This window comes from Equus przewalskii, chromosome 19, assembly GCF_037783145.1.
Source record: "Equus przewalskii isolate Varuska chromosome 19, EquPr2, whole genome shotgun sequence".
Lineage (NCBI taxonomy): Eukaryota > Metazoa > Chordata > Mammalia > Perissodactyla > Equidae > Equus > Equus przewalskii.
Window position 1 is genome coordinate 26,017,834 of NC_091849.1, and position 14,885 is coordinate 26,032,718.

The 14,885-nt window shown below is 40.8% G+C and overlaps 4 protein-coding genes across 7 annotated transcripts; 3 read left to right on the forward strand and 1 right to left on the reverse strand.

Moving 5' to 3' along the window:
* Positions 1 to 37: 37 nt before the first annotated feature.
* On the forward strand, positions 38 to 3,354 carry LOC103563928 (histone H2A type 1). Its single transcript, XM_070585354.1, has one exon. The coding sequence runs from the start codon at positions 38 to 40 to the stop codon at positions 428 to 430; it is 393 nt and encodes a 130-aa protein (XP_070441455.1). The 3' UTR covers positions 431 to 3,354.
* LOC139077435 (histone H2B type 1-K) lies at positions 2,644 to 13,923 on the reverse strand. Of its 4 annotated transcripts, none has more exons than XM_070585363.1 (2): positions 13,225 to 13,684; positions 2,644 to 2,781 (listed from the first exon to the last, which is right to left on the reverse strand). In XM_070585363.1, exon 1 carries the CDS (start codon positions 13,612 to 13,614, stop codon positions 13,234 to 13,236), a length of 381 nt encoding a protein of 126 aa, XP_070441464.1. In that variant the 5' UTR covers positions 13,615 to 13,684; the 3' UTR covers positions 2,644 to 2,781; positions 13,225 to 13,233. The 4 variants fall into 4 exon arrangements, with proteins under 4 accessions (XP_070441464.1, XP_070441463.1, XP_070441461.1 ...); XM_070585362.1 differs by lacking the exon at positions 2,644 to 2,781 and adding an exon at positions 2,804 to 2,923 and having other exon boundaries at positions 13,225 to 13,923; XM_070585360.1 differs by lacking the exon at positions 2,644 to 2,781 and adding an exon at positions 4,787 to 5,946 and having other exon boundaries at positions 13,225 to 13,695.
* Positions 9,600 to 10,044, forward strand: LOC103563926 (histone H4). The gene has a single exon (XM_008539401.2). It carries the CDS (start codon positions 9,675 to 9,677, stop codon positions 9,984 to 9,986), a length of 312 nt encoding a protein of 103 aa, XP_008537623.1. The 5' UTR covers positions 9,600 to 9,674; the 3' UTR covers positions 9,987 to 10,044.
* Positions 13,924 to 13,940: 17 nt separating the features above from the next.
* On the forward strand, positions 13,941 to 14,654 carry H2AC12 (H2A clustered histone 12). The gene has a single exon (XM_008539402.2). The coding sequence runs from the start codon at positions 13,941 to 13,943 to the stop codon at positions 14,325 to 14,327; it is 387 nt and encodes a 128-aa protein (XP_008537624.2). The 3' UTR covers positions 14,328 to 14,654.
* Positions 14,655 to 14,885: the final 231 nt, after the last annotated feature.

Sequence of the window (14,885 nt, forward strand, 5' to 3'; positions counted from 1 at the left end):
TTTGCTGGTTGTTTGAGGTGAAGTTGAAGAGATCATTATGTCTGGACGAGGCAAGCAGGGAGGCAAAGCTCGTGCCAAGGCCAAGACCCGCTCTTCTCGGGCCGGGCTGCAGTTCCCCGTGGGCCGAGTGCACCGCCTGCTCCGCAAGGGCAACTACGCCGAGCGGGTCGGGGCCGGCGCGCCGGTGTACCTGGCGGCGGTGCTGGAGTACCTGACGGCCGAGATCCTGGAGCTGGCGGGCAACGCGGCCCGCGACAACAAGAAGACGCGCATCATCCCGCGCCACCTGCAGCTGGCCATCCGCAACGACGAGGAGCTCAACAAGCTGCTGGGCAAAGTGACCATCGCGCAGGGCGGTGTGCTGCCCAACATCCAGGCCGTGCTGCTGCCCAAGAAGACCGAGAGCCACCACAAGGCCAAGGGCAAGTAATGGCCTAGATTAGTTTACAGTATGTCGAATAAGTCGAGTCCAAACCAAAGGCTCTTTTCAGAGCCACCCATCTTTTCTGGAAAAGAACTTAACGCTTGTTTTACATTGGATGAGAAAGTAAGATTTACCGGGAAAAGTTGAGTCACAACTATCTTTTTGAAAGCAAAACATCATTGATTAAAAGCAAAACTGCAGGGACAGTAAGGTTTGTATCTCACCTAAAAAGTTATTTGAAGTGATTGTGAGTAGACCTATTAGATCTCTTGCTTAAACATCTAGTTGACGTGCGTCCATAAGGAGCCGTTATGTTCCTCTGTTTCTGAAATGTGGTAGAAAAGTACTGCCCTGCTTCGAATTTAGGAGACGATGCAGCAAGCAGCTGACCACCAAGGCTGCCTGCAAGGGAGCGCCGGCCACGGGCGGCGTGAAAAAGCCCCCCTGCTACCCGGCTAGCACGGTGGCCCTGCGCGAGATTCGTGACTACCACAAGTCCACCGAGCCTGCTGATCCGCAAGCCGCCATTTCAGCGACTGGTGCTCGAGATCCTGCAGGGCTTTAGACCGAACTGCACTTCTAGAGCTCGGTCTCGGTAGCGGTGGAGGAAGGGTGCGAGGCCCACCTAGTGGGGCTCTGCAGAGACAGCAATCTGTGCATCATCGATGCCAAACGCATCACCATCGGGCTCAAGGGCATCCAGCCCCGCTACAGATCAACGGAGATCTTCATGACACCATAGTCTACCCCGCCCAAAGCTGTCTGTCAGAGCCACATACATTTTTCCAAAGAGTACTTATGCTGTGAGCCACTCCGCTCACCGCCACCTTTAGTTTTGCTAAATGAAATGAGTAAAATGTTGGGATTACATCTGTAGGTGTGACACCATTCTGGAGCCCAGGAAAGATCTCTCGTGTTTGGGATGCGCCTAAAATCTGAAGAGCCGTTGCCTAAGGAGAATTTGGCAAGGTAGTTATTTCTAACAAAGTCCGAACCAATCAAGACGTTTGAGGAAATATTTACCATAACTATTGCCATTGAAATGTAAAGTTGCTAATCACATAGGCTGTTAAACTTCTGCCTCACAGACTTAAAAATGTGTGTGGGGTAAGGAAAATATAAATGAGGTTAGGGTATGGTTCCACAAAGGGGCTGTTTATAAGTGTTGGAGGCTCCTGACAGAAACTGAGGCCTCTCAGCAAATCTAACATGGTTATCTATGGAAAAGGGCTATTTAATGTGACATTACAAGTAACTTCTGTTGTTTTTGTAACTAAATAAGGAATACCCCTGCCAATGGTGTTTATTGCCTAGGTTGCACAATCTTGCCTCCTACTCTGCTCACTGAACTCCTTTAACCAATGTCATCTGAAAAAAAAGGCGTACTTTTTTTTTCTTGAATATCATAGACACCTTTGACTGTGTGGTGACATTTATGGAAAACCTTCTCAGAATGTTTTAAGTGTATAAAAGGAAAAATTGCAAAAGAAAATTATTACATTACAGTTATCAAAGTATTTTTAAAAATAAATTTGATAGAAGACATACGTGCTTATATAGTTAGCACATTACAGAATACAGTCTTTTGGTGAGCTTAATAAATGCCATCAGTAATTAAATGAGTATAAATGATGGTTCAGGATAACTCATTGTTATGAGAAATAAGACATCTGTGATTTCCGTTGGGTAACAAAGTAACAGGTACTGAGGTTTGTGACCTAAATTCATAATAAACTAAAATGCCAAAGTTCAGTCAAAGGTTAATTAAAATATATTTTTCTCCATCCAAATTCATGGACATATCCCTTACCACCACCACCACCACCCCACTCCATCCACACCCTGGCAGTTTTTTATCCTTGGAGGTATTGTGGCAATATATGGACCCGAGGTTGAAAACCCTTGCTCTAAAATTTGGTCAACTTACCCCATTCCTTTTCAACTTAAAATTTTTCCCTGAAACTGTCTCTTACTGTCCAGAATTTTTTAAGCACTTACAGTCTATTAATATCTCATATTAATATTTATATTCTTTTATTATTTCTATTTCTTGTACTTAAAATATAACTACTTCCAGTCCCAGTATAAATATGACTTCTTAGAATAAAAACAAATGCAGACAACAATATCTGACACTGATAGGCACTGAAATGGCCCCTCTAAAATAGTAGGCCTTAAAAAAGGAAAGGCTTAAAAACCCAAATGATTTTATTCATTATTCAATTGTTCTGTCTTTAAATATGTCTTCTGATATTAGAAAAAGAAAAATAATTTTTCTTCCAAAATTTTCCTCTTCTGAGTTTTTTTTAGTTTTTCTTCCAATAATTTTTCCTCTTCTGAGTTTTTAGCTGAGACCTCTGTAATAAAAGACAGATTTGCAAGAGAAAAACAAGCAGAAGTTTATTAATATATATACCTTATTTATATATGGGAGATACCCAGGGGAAAATGAGTAAATTGGGAGGTGCCTCAGAACTCCAGCTTCAATAGCATCTTCAGCTAAAGACAAAAGATGTGGAGAAGTCAGTTAGGAGGAGGTTACCAGGAAAACAGGGGTAAATTCTGTTAGTCAGATTTAAGTTGATGCCTTCTCCACTGATAAAGGTCCTAAATTGTCTACTGGGATTAACTTTTGTCCTTCCTGGTAGGGAGGGGAAGAGGAACATCTTTGTAGGGGAAAGGCAAGGAGCTTTTCCTGTATCTGCTTCATCTCAAATACCTTCAGCTCAAAATAATCCTCATGCCAAAGCGGCATATTTTGGGTTGGTATATTCTGCTACCCTTCAATACCTAATACTAATATTTTGTTGATATATGCTATTAGGTCTATAATACTAGAAATCTGAAATCTACATTATATTTTTAAATGATACACAAAGAATATTTCCAAGGAAAATTTTAAAGCAAATTAAAGCTCTGTCTTTACAATACTTTTAAGAGTGTTTTTTTTTTTCATTTTAAATCCAGTGTTCTAGGTTAATAATTTAATTGAACTTTTTTCTTATATTTGTAGACATTTATATATCCATTACAGACAGTTTGGGCATCTATTCATTTTGAGATGGACAGGCTAGAGGAGAACCTTTCGTGATGGTGGGCAGACACATTAAGAAAAACAGGTGGATGTGGTAGAGATTAGGAGGGAAAGGGGAGAAGGAATAAGAAGGTAAGGTCAATTATCAGGACAATTATCAGCCCTTCCTTTAGCCTGATTACCTCCCCTATGTCTTGGCTAGATTCTGCTCCTTTCCCTTTTCTCCCCCAGGGACAGTTTATCTCCCTGAGGACCTAAACTTGCCCCATGCGGAAAGTGATTCTGGGCCCTAATCAACATTTGCGGGCTGCAACCCAAATCAATATGAGGCTTGGATTTCTCTCATGTGGAACAATGTCTGAAGTCAAAATGTGGAAGACACTGACCACAATGACAGTTTTTAGAAATAATATGCAAAATAAATACTCAAAGTTTATATTGCCACTTTGCTCCAGTAGTGCAATCGCTAATCTGCTGAACTTTACCAGATGGTAAAGAATGAGACCAAATTCTCCATCAAAACTTTGGTTAAGATGCATCTCTAGGAATTTACTCCAAATAACTATTTGGTGGAAATGCACAAAGACGTGTGTTCAAGATGATTGCAACATTGTTTTAAAACTGAATTCATCACATCTAAAACACCTACTATTGTAAGATAAACCATTATGCATCAGTAAACAAACACACAAAAAAAGAAATGCTGACTATATTCAACATGCCATCAATTTTAAGATATATTTGTACTTAAGAGATGCTGAAATGTGTACAGATGTGCATTTCAGACTCAAAAAATATGGTGGCATCAATTTGAAAACAAATGAATTTCAATGAAGAGGTTAATAAACAAATTACAAAATTCCACACAAAATGAAAAAATATTACCTATTTAAGGTGAGTCATTCGTTCCTTCAACAAATGGACATACTGAAGTAGACACTATGCATGCATAGTAAACAAAACAATTTCCTTGCCTTCAATAAACAAGATAATTCCCTTGCCTTCATAGCATATACATTCTAGCGAGAAACAAAATAAGCTTAAAAATAAAAGATATTAAATTTTAGAGCCAGCCCTGATGGCTTAGTGGTTAAAGTTCAGCACTCACCACTTTGGCGGCCCCGTTCCTTTCCAGTTCTTGGAACCACACCACCTATCTGTCGATAGCCATGCTGTGGTAACTGATCATGTAACTGATTTAGGGTGGTGGCTTCTGACCTTTACTTAATCCGATTTGATTCTTATCTAAAAGTCATGGTTACGGGACCACCCAATGACCAGACCCCACCTGCACTGATACCATTTTAACTTTTTTACATGTTCTTTTCTTTGTCTTGTAAAGAGATGGCTCACATACCTATGCCTTAAAGTTAGCCTTACTCTCCAGCCACGTTTGCAACAGAAGCAGCAGCAGCAGCAGCTCTGACTGCCCGTGGGTCCTGTCCCCATGGCAGCAGAAGCAGCAGCAGCAGCACCTCCTCCTGCCCGTGGGCCCTGTCCCCACGCAGCAGCCTGACTACCCATGGGTCCTGTCCCCATGCTATTCCACACTATTCTCTAAATAAAAGAGCACTACTGCCAGATCTTGAGAGTCCAAGAAATCTTTCTTTCGACTCCTCGGCTCACCGACCCCGCATCACCAGGGTTGGTTCCTTCTAGAGCCTTTGAGGGAGAAATCATTCCATACCTCTGTAGGGGTCTGGAATCAGCCACCCCAAGATATGTCTCCTTGGCATCAGGATTATTTGAGGTTGATTGCTTTTGATAAACTGGGACAGGGAAGGAGGCTCTGCTGTAAAGGTGCCTCCCTCTCTGTACCAGGAAGAAGAAAGGCGGTGACCTTCTCTCTAGAAACTCTTAATCAATACCAAAGACAAGGACTTAAATCTGCATTTTATTGTGCTTGTCTGGTAACCTTCTGTAACTGACTTCCCTCCCCCTCCCAATGTTGGCATTTCTTTAAGGATTAAGCATCTTTCCTTAGGCTAGAAACTGATTGCTGCACTCACCTGTGACCACCCAGCTCCAGACAATAAACTTGCCTCCTGCCACGCCCTCTGAGATAGCAGACCACTCCCTGCTGTGTCCATCAAGCACTGTGCCGACAGGGCAATCTTGTGACTATTGTGGGAGGGACATTTCAGTCACATGTGAAACACCCTGTTTGGGGGTATATAACCACTCTGTGCACCCCACTTCTTCGGTGCCCTTTCTTCCTTCGGGAAGAAAGGCCCCGGACCATGGTTCCTCATAAAGCTTTGTTTAATTTTCTCTTGCTATCCTGTCTCACGTGAATTTAATTCGTTCTCCAGCCAGATGAACCCACATTTGGGAAGAGAAAATGTCTTCCTCACCTACACCTCTCTTCCAGCTTCTGGTGGTTGCCAGCAATTCTTGGCCATCCTTGGCTTGTGGCAGCATATCTCCAATCTCTGTCTCCATCTTCACATAGCCTTCTTCCTTGTGTGTCTCTGTGTCCTCTCCTCTTCTTATAAGGAGAACAGGCATTAGATTTAGGGCCCACTCTAAAAGCAGGATGATTTCATCTCAAGATTCTTATTACATCTGCAAAGACCCTATTTCTAAATAAAGTGATATTCTGAGGATCCAGGTAGATATAAATTTTGGGGAAACACTATTCAACCCACTACAATTCCCCTAGAACATCTGACCAGATGGTAATTGAGCAGAGGACATGTATAAAAGCAGGTAGTAAATCATGTTGCTCTTTCAGGGAAAGGATTCTAAGCAAAGAAGATAATGCAAATACTTGAGGCAATAGTATGCATGGAATGTTTAAGCAAGATCAAAAAGTTTAAGAAAGTTAAAGTTTAAGATCAAGAATGTTTAAGGAAGATCGAGAAGGGAGCAAAGGTAGAAAGTGAGTTCAGAGATAGGCAGAAGTCAGATAACGAAGAGTTTTATATGCTATGCTATGAGTTTTGCAAATCATTCTAAATGTCCACTCTAAGAGTTTTGAACAGAGGACTGGCATAACCTGATTTATATTTCTTTGAAAGTTCACTAACGCAACTGTATAGTGATTACAAAGTTTAGAAGTAAGAATATAAGTTAGGAAGATATTGCAGAAGTCTTTTTGAGAGAGAATAGTGGCTTGGCCTAAATTGGAGGCAGTAGACAATGGATAGGGATAGGATGTATTTTGCAAGCGTAACTAATAAAGTTTGCTGCTGGATTTGATGTGTACTGTGTAGGGGAGGAAAAAATAATTTTCCCTCTACCCTTCTGAGTTCTTGGCTGAGACTCTGTAATAAAAGACAGATTAACAATAGAAAAACAACCAAAATTTTATGGACATGTATACCTCATGTATACATGAGAGATACTCAGGAAAAATGAGTAAACTCCCCCAAGACGGCCCAGGCCACCACCTTATACACCATCTTCTGCTAAAGACAAAAGAAAGGAAGGTATGTGTCTTGCAGGGGAGGGCAGTTATGAGAGGTCACCAGGAAAAGCACCTTAAATAAGTATAAGGTTTGTTATGCGGATTAAAGTAGGTGCCTTCTCCATTAAGATCCTCTTGTGATTTAGAGTCATTCTTCTCTTCCTGGGACAGAGAGACACTTACAAATGGAGATTTCCTTTGTAAATGTAAATGTCTCTTACAAACAGGTAACTTCTACTGTTTTCAGAGATTCTCATGTGTGTGCCATTTCTCAAAAACAATCAGTTCAAAATAATCCTTATGACAAAGAGGCCTAGTTTGGGGTGGCATATTCAGCTAGCCTTCAACTGTGAAAGAATATAAAGATTCAAGGAAAATACTTTGATCTTAACTAAGTTTATCTTGATAATTAAGTCAGTTTGCGTGTTAGAAAACAGCCCAAATAGCATCACATTTTTATAGAATAATATATGGTGTGTTTATAGAAAACTAAACACCATTGGCTTTCAATTCCAGAAACTATAAAGAATCTGACAAACTTTTCAGATATCCATCCCTTGCTAACTTTATTATCACTAGTTGCTATGCAAAAACTCATGAAATCAGATAGGGAAAGAGGCTGGCTACTGGTTGCTGGGAATTTTACTGATTTTTAATGTAGACAAGAATCTGTAAAATGTGTTCCAGTTAGCTAGTGTTGGGGAAATATAATTAAAAATAAAAGAGAAAATTTTATATGGAATAAGCGTTAAGCCAGTATGCCATGCTCATCACAGGCAATCTTCTCAGAGATTGCAAAGACAGAAAGAAATCTCACTCTTTTATATAGTTGAGTGGATACAACTCATTATTTTAGATAGGCTTTGCAATTTGGAGTCAGGTAACAGCTGAAGTCAGGTCTATCTCCTCAGGAAGCTGGAAAATAGAGCACTATTTTCCTTGATGATTACATTTCAAAGAAAGGGCTCTAATGTCCTTGAGGAAACATTCCTGAGTTAAGAGGCTGGCAAAGGGCTTATTTGGCCATTAAAATGATGTACCTACATTTGAAACGGGCAGAAAAGGAAATTCTGAAAGAGCAAAAGAAAAGGAGAGGGACCCTCGGGGAGGATTAAGCCTCTTATTTTCAATTTGTTTTTGACCTTAAACAAATTTGTTTAATTAACCTATGCTATCTATCCATCTATAAAATGCACTGAATTCTGCTTTTGCTGGTTGAATCAGTTTTGTTTTTTTCAAAGGTGTTTCACAAGTTTTCTTTTATTGCAACAGAAGTACAGGAAAAAATTTAAATATTTTAATAAAAATGTATATTTTATTATTTTTATTTTATGAAATTTAAGTGAAATACCTTGAAAATGCTGTAATGCAAGATTGCTAAAAGTAACTCTCATTGAAATAAAGGATAGTGAGAAAATAATTGAATAACAAGGGGTTTACATTCTAATGCTGGAAAAAGTGATTAAAATTTCTCAGAATTTAAGCAATAGTAAAATTGTCTGTATATATTTTTTAAATTAAGTATGTTCAACCAAGAATGTTTGTATATAATCATTCTTTCAATGAAAATTTTCTTAGAAAGACAAAAGTATACTTTCTTTCCCCTGCATTTGAATTTTCCACTTGCCCATTAATGACAAATTAATTGTTCTTGTAATTAATGAAAATATTATTTTAATTTTTTAAATTATATATTATCTAGAAAAAACTCTACTGAGATAGATCTAAAGACCCGGATTGACGGAGAGATCCAGTATTTTTCAGATTAGGAGGACACAGTATTTCAAAGATAATAAATTTACCCTAATAAATGTGATAGATTGAACACAGTTTTGATGAGAGTACTAAAAGAATTTTTTTGTTGCAGCTAGATAAAATGGTTTGTAATTTTAAGAATAATGGTGATAATAGCAAAACTTTTTTGAAAAAATAATTATGAGGTAGGAACTCACTGCCAAATACTAAACTATTTTTCAACCTTACAAATAATTATAATACTTCGGCACTACACGTAGACTGATCAGCAGAACAATAAAAACTGAAGAAACAATTTTAAGCGAAATATTCAATATATGATCAATTAAGCTCCTCAAATCAGTGGAGACAGTATTTATTATGTTATATTGATTAGTCAGCTAGTTAATTTTTTAAAAGTTAATTCTCTATACAAGAAGCCAAGTCCGGATCATTAGAGAGCTAAATTTTTTTAAATAGTTCTATCCTTTATTAGTAAGATATACTGAAAATTGGTACACTTTTGGTGGAAGAGAATTTAGCAACACACCTGGAAGATCTTAAAATTCTCTATTTTGTTCATCTTGTTCTATTCTCCATTCTCCTTCCATAGAAATTCTCTATTTCTCCATCTTGTTCTGTTTCTAGGAAGTTAGTATATGGAGTATATTTCCCCTGTATATGAAGGAGAAAAACTTTCCAAAGTGGTACGGTGTTATGAAAATACTGTTGGAGAAAGAAAATACTTGTATATATGTAGAGATAAAAACAGAATATTTTATTCTCTTTGCTTTTTATGTATCCTCTACAATGTTAAAGTTTTATGATGGGGCACAAAACATTAAATGAGAAAAGAAGGAGAAAGCCTAGGTCTTGAGGGTTTAAAAGAATTAACTGAAACAGAACAAAAGGAAGCAGCATAAGCTAGAGTGTTTCCTTTTAGGTCCCCTCCCCCAACCCAGAGGGACTTCCCGCCACAGCTCTTTCGGTTTTCACTCTGGTCCGCAGAGGTTACCTATAAAAGGGAGCTGCGAACACTGACTTCATTTTCTTGCTTCACTGACTTCCTGAGGATGTCTGGACGTGGCAAAGGTGGAAAGGGTCTGGGTAAAGGTGGTGCCAAGCGCCACCGTAAGGTGCTGCGGGACAACATCCAGGGCATCACCAAGCCTGCCATTCGGCGTCTGGCCCGGCGTGGGGGTGTCAAGCGCATCTCCGGTCTCATCTACGAGGAGACCCGCGGGGTGCTCAAGGTCTTCTTGGAGAATGTGATCCGGGACGCGGTCACCTACACCGAGCACGCCAAGCGCAAGACGGTCACCGCCATGGACGTGGTCTACGCTCTCAAGCGCCAGGGGCGCACTCTTTATGGCTTCGGCGGCTAAGATAAAAAGCACTTGCAACCTAGTCGTTTACTAAAAAGGCCCTTTTTAGGGCCCCCAAGTTTTCACCGAAAGAGCTGGGCTGAAGTGATTACCTGCAAAGAAGTTTCTTCAGAAAGCTATTATTAATGAGTTCTTTAGAGCGGTTGTATAAGGTCAACTCAGTGGGGTTGCGTGTAGAGGGCGATTATTAACTTATCACAGGCCAAGGTTCTCCGAGGCGGAGGCAGAGTCTGCTAGCCAACTACTCTCGCTGCAGGTTGGAGCTGCCTGGAGCCTCATAAAATCTGGGTCGTTAGCCTAACCAAAAGTTAGTGAAGAGGCCTGAGGCCTAGAGGGCCTCGCCCACCGTTAGCAACCTCTCTCCAGTCCTTTAAATATATTAACGTCAGGGTGAGGAGTCTGAGCAGAGCAGTAACTTGCACTCAGTGCAGGGACGTTGAGGAAAGTTTTCTGGTGTTTGGTTAAGAAAGCTGTGGCAGTGGGGCTGGCCCCGTGGCCGAGTGGTTAAGTTCGCGCGCTCCGCTGCAGGCGGCCCAGTGTTTCGTCGGTTCGAATCCTGGGCGCGGACATGGCACTGCTCGTCAGACCACGCTGAGGCAGCGTCCCACGTGCCACAACTAGAGGAACCCACAACGAAGAATGCACAACTATGTACCGGGGGGCTTTGGGGGAAAAAAAAAAAAAAAAAAAGAAAGCTGTGGCAGAGAGCTCCACTGGGGGTAAATACATGGGGTATACAACAGACGCTAAAGAATACCACACCACTTAAAGTAAATGTTACCACCTAAAGTTAATTCAAATACAGTTGAATCCCTCCGCGTCTCCTTCCTCTCTCAGTACTATGTTTCCCCAGCCCGGAATTAACCAGGATCCTGATTTTGGTGTTTGTTCCCATGTTTTCTATTTTTTAACTTTAGATGTGCATACCCTTAAGCAATATAGCATTATTTTGCAAGTTTTAAAAACTTTAAAACGTATATTTTTGTACATCTTTATAAAACTTTTTTTCTACATTTGCTTTTGAAATATATCCGTGTCAAAACGTGTAATTCTAGTTTATCTTTTCACCCAATTACAAACAGTGTTGCAATGGGCATTGTAAACAGCTGTGCTCTTTCTCTAGTTACATATCTAGGAGTCGAATTGCTTGGTAATAGGGTATATGCGTATTCAGCGTGAAAAGAAATGAACAATTTGCTTTCTGGGGTTTTATGTTCACTTTACACTCCCATATTCCACCAGGAGTCTTTGACAGTTGTTGTTACTGCATACTTCAACATTTGCTAAATTTTTGGCCAATCTAAGGATTTTCTAAATAGTATCCCATTGGCGTTCTTAAGTTTTACTTCTCTGATTCTAATAAAGTTGCTTTTTTAATGGAATTTTTAGCTGTTTAAGTTTTCTTCCCTTTCTGGAAACTGCCTTCCATTCTTTGCTCATTTTTTTATTTCCTGGAATTTATTTATTATTTGTAAGTATTCTTTGGGGTTTTTTTGGCTTTTAATCTTTTGTGAATATGCATGTGGCAAATATAGGCTGTCACCTTGTGGATTGGTTTGTTTTTAAACATTATTCCTATCCATATGCGCAAAAATTAATTTTAATAATGTTGAATTTATGTTTTTGATAACTTTTGTGAATGCTGCCTTTTCATATAGGAGTTATTTCCCTCTCCCTCAATTCCCCAAAGAGCTTCAGGCATCAACTGGACAAAAAAATAATCTATGATACTTATCTCATTTGGCTTGAATTGAGAGTAAGGCTTTTCTGAACGAGTTGATAACAGACTGACCTTTCTATTCTCTTAAAAAATGATTAACTGAATGCCTAAAATTTGCAAGGTGTTGCGAGAGGCAAAGAGTGAGACAGAAGAGAAAATAATACCTAAATTATATTGAAAGTTTATTCAAATCTGTGCCAAATGCTTTACATGGATTATCTCATGTAACATTCTTGTGAGATAGGTTTTATTATCCTCATTTTAAAATGGCAAAATAGAGGCACTGACAGCCAAGTCAAATAACCAAGTCACAAATATATTATATTCTATAACCTAAAGCTGTAATATTCTTAATCATTCTCTCAGTAGATAGAGAAGCCATCACAAAGAGTAGGTACTGGTCCTAATCCTACAACGGAGAATTTGGGAAAATGTGTCAGGCCAGGTACAAGATCTGCCTGTGGCTATCCCAATGTAATTTCATTATTCAATCTCTTCTACAATTGGTTTGATTGTGGGCCTGAGAAAGTTGTTTATTCTCTCCCTCTCCTCACACCCATCTCATTGTTTCTCCGGAGAGCAGCGAATTTAACAGCTGAAAGGAATCACAAAGTTCAGCTCAATATTCTTTGAGGAATAGGTAAACAAATGCACAAGAGTTTAATTTGCTCAAATTAGAGGCACAAGATCCCAATTCTTATTAATGTACCCTTGTTTTTCCTCATTATGCCATCTCTTTGTCACTTATTTCCTCTCTAGCCATATATATTTGACTTAAAAACTAGTAAATTGGTCATTTAAGATCTGGTTTGTGTTTCCTCCATTCCATTTCTTTACTCAGGAGAAAAACTATACTTCTCATCTTTGCCTTACAGACTATTTATTACTTCTGGTGGTCTGGCATTCTCCTAAACCCAAATGGGTTGTAGAGGCCAAAATTTAAATAAAACTGAACAAAAGGCATTGTTCTGACTATTTAACGCCCCTCCCTGTCATTCTTCATCTTTTTAATCACACCGTATCACCTAAAAGAACATGAAGTAACTGCTCAGCTAAGACGCTGCACTTTTAGCTCAGAGACCAAATTTAAGTATGTAAACGCAGATTAGAACTCCGATGGTGGAGAGAAAAAGGAAACGTGACACAAAAGGCCAATAGGATTTCAACCGGAAGGTACTCGGCTTCCACGCGATTCAAGGATCTATTTTCGCGCCAAAGCCAGAAATCTTTGTGTTACACACACACACACAGGGAAAGAAAAAAAAAAACTTGTTTAACATCTCCGGCCTTACCCTTTTCTTGATTATATAAGGGAGACACTTTGTCAGTGTATCTGATTTCTTTCTAGCCAGAGACTGTTAGGAGTACACATCCTTTCTTGAGCATAATATAATCCTCAACCACCCCAAGATAATCGCCTTTACTTAAGCCCAGATCCGAACATGTATTTACAGCTCTAATGTTGACAACTTAGTGGCTCTTAAAAGAGCCTTTGGGGATGGGATTGAAGACGCTTACTTGACAAATTTACTTGGCGCTGGTGTACTTGGTGACGGCCTTGGTGCCCTCCGACACGGCGTGCTTGGCCAGCTCCCCGGGCAGCAGCAGGCGCACGGCCGTCTGGATCTCCCTGGAGGTGATGGTCGAGCGCTTGTTGTAATGCGCCAGGCGCGACGCCTCGCCCGCGATGCGCTCGAAGATGTCGTTGACGAACGAGTTCATGATGCCCATGGCCTTGGACGAGATGCCGGTGTCGGGGTGGACCTGCTTCAGCACCTTGTACACGTAGACCGAGTAGCTCTCCTTGCGGCTGCGCTTGCGCTTCTTGCCGTCCTTCTTCTGCGCCTTGGTCACCGCCTTCTTGGAGCCCTTCTTCGGGGCTGGAGCGGATTTAGCTGGTTCCGGCATAGTCGAGAGAAAACACAACTTACTAGAAAAGAGGCAGAGAAATAACGTAGGCTGAGCGTTAAATGGCCTTTGTATATAGAACCTCTTATGCAAAAAGTGATGCGTTAAAGTCCTATGTTTGATTGGTGGCTATTTGGGGAAACGTCAGGTTAGTTCTGCCCAATCAGAATGCAAGAATTCCAAACTCGCGTATCCATTGGTTAAAATGAATCTGCACTCCTAACCAATGACAAACCTTCTTTTTCGCGCCCAATAGGGGTTATAAAAACTGCTGCCCCTGTACTTTCATTTTGTTAGTTGCTTGAGGCGAGGCTGGTGAGGTCGTTATGTCTGGACGAGGCAAGCAAGGAGGCAAAGCTCGCGCCAAGGCCAAGACCCGCTCTTCTCGGGCCGGGCTGCAGTTCCCCGTGGGCCGAGTGCACCGCCTGCTCCGTAAAGGCAACTACGCCGAGCGGGTCGGGGCCGGCGCGCCGGTGTACCTGGCGGCGGTGTTGGAGTACCTGACGGCCGAGATCCTGGAGCTGGCGGGCAACGCGGCCCGCGACAACAAGAAGACGCGCATCATCCCGCGCCACCTGCAGCTGGCCATCCGCAATGACGAGGAGCTCAACAAGCTGCTGGGCAAAGTGACTATCGCGCAGGGTGGTGTGCTGCCCAACATCCAGGCCGTGCTGCTGCCCAAGAAGACCGAGAGCCACCACAAAGCCAAATAAGGGGGAGGAAGCTTCGCTAGAAACACTGGAAAACAAAGGCTCTTTTCAGAGCCACCCACCCTGTCAGAGAGAAGGCTGGTACACACAATTTACTGTATTTTTGCTTTTGGTTATAACCATACAAAGTGTGAAGTGGTTCTTTTCTCGGGAGGAGGTGGAGCAACTCTAATAATAAGCCTAAATATAGTGTGGTTTAACTCGAGAGTAATTTTCACCAAATGATGAAATTCTTAAAATTCTACTCGTGGAATTTTCATCTTCAAGTTAGATTTTATTGTAATGGGAGTTACAATTTGACTAAAAATATCCAGGATTTATGAAGTCACATTGATATATTCTTGATCCTATTTCTTTGGAACACATTCATTTAATGCACTTTTCTGGTAGTTCAAGGTGTAAACAGGGAATGCAGTCTAAAAGAATCTGCCTCCATGTAAAGTACTGCTTGGACAGGGGTGGGTGGGACGGGACACAAACATGTAAACGTGGTGTAAGGTCAGATAACGTATTCTATGAGTAGAGGAGATAAACTAAAGAGCATAATAGGAATTACTATTT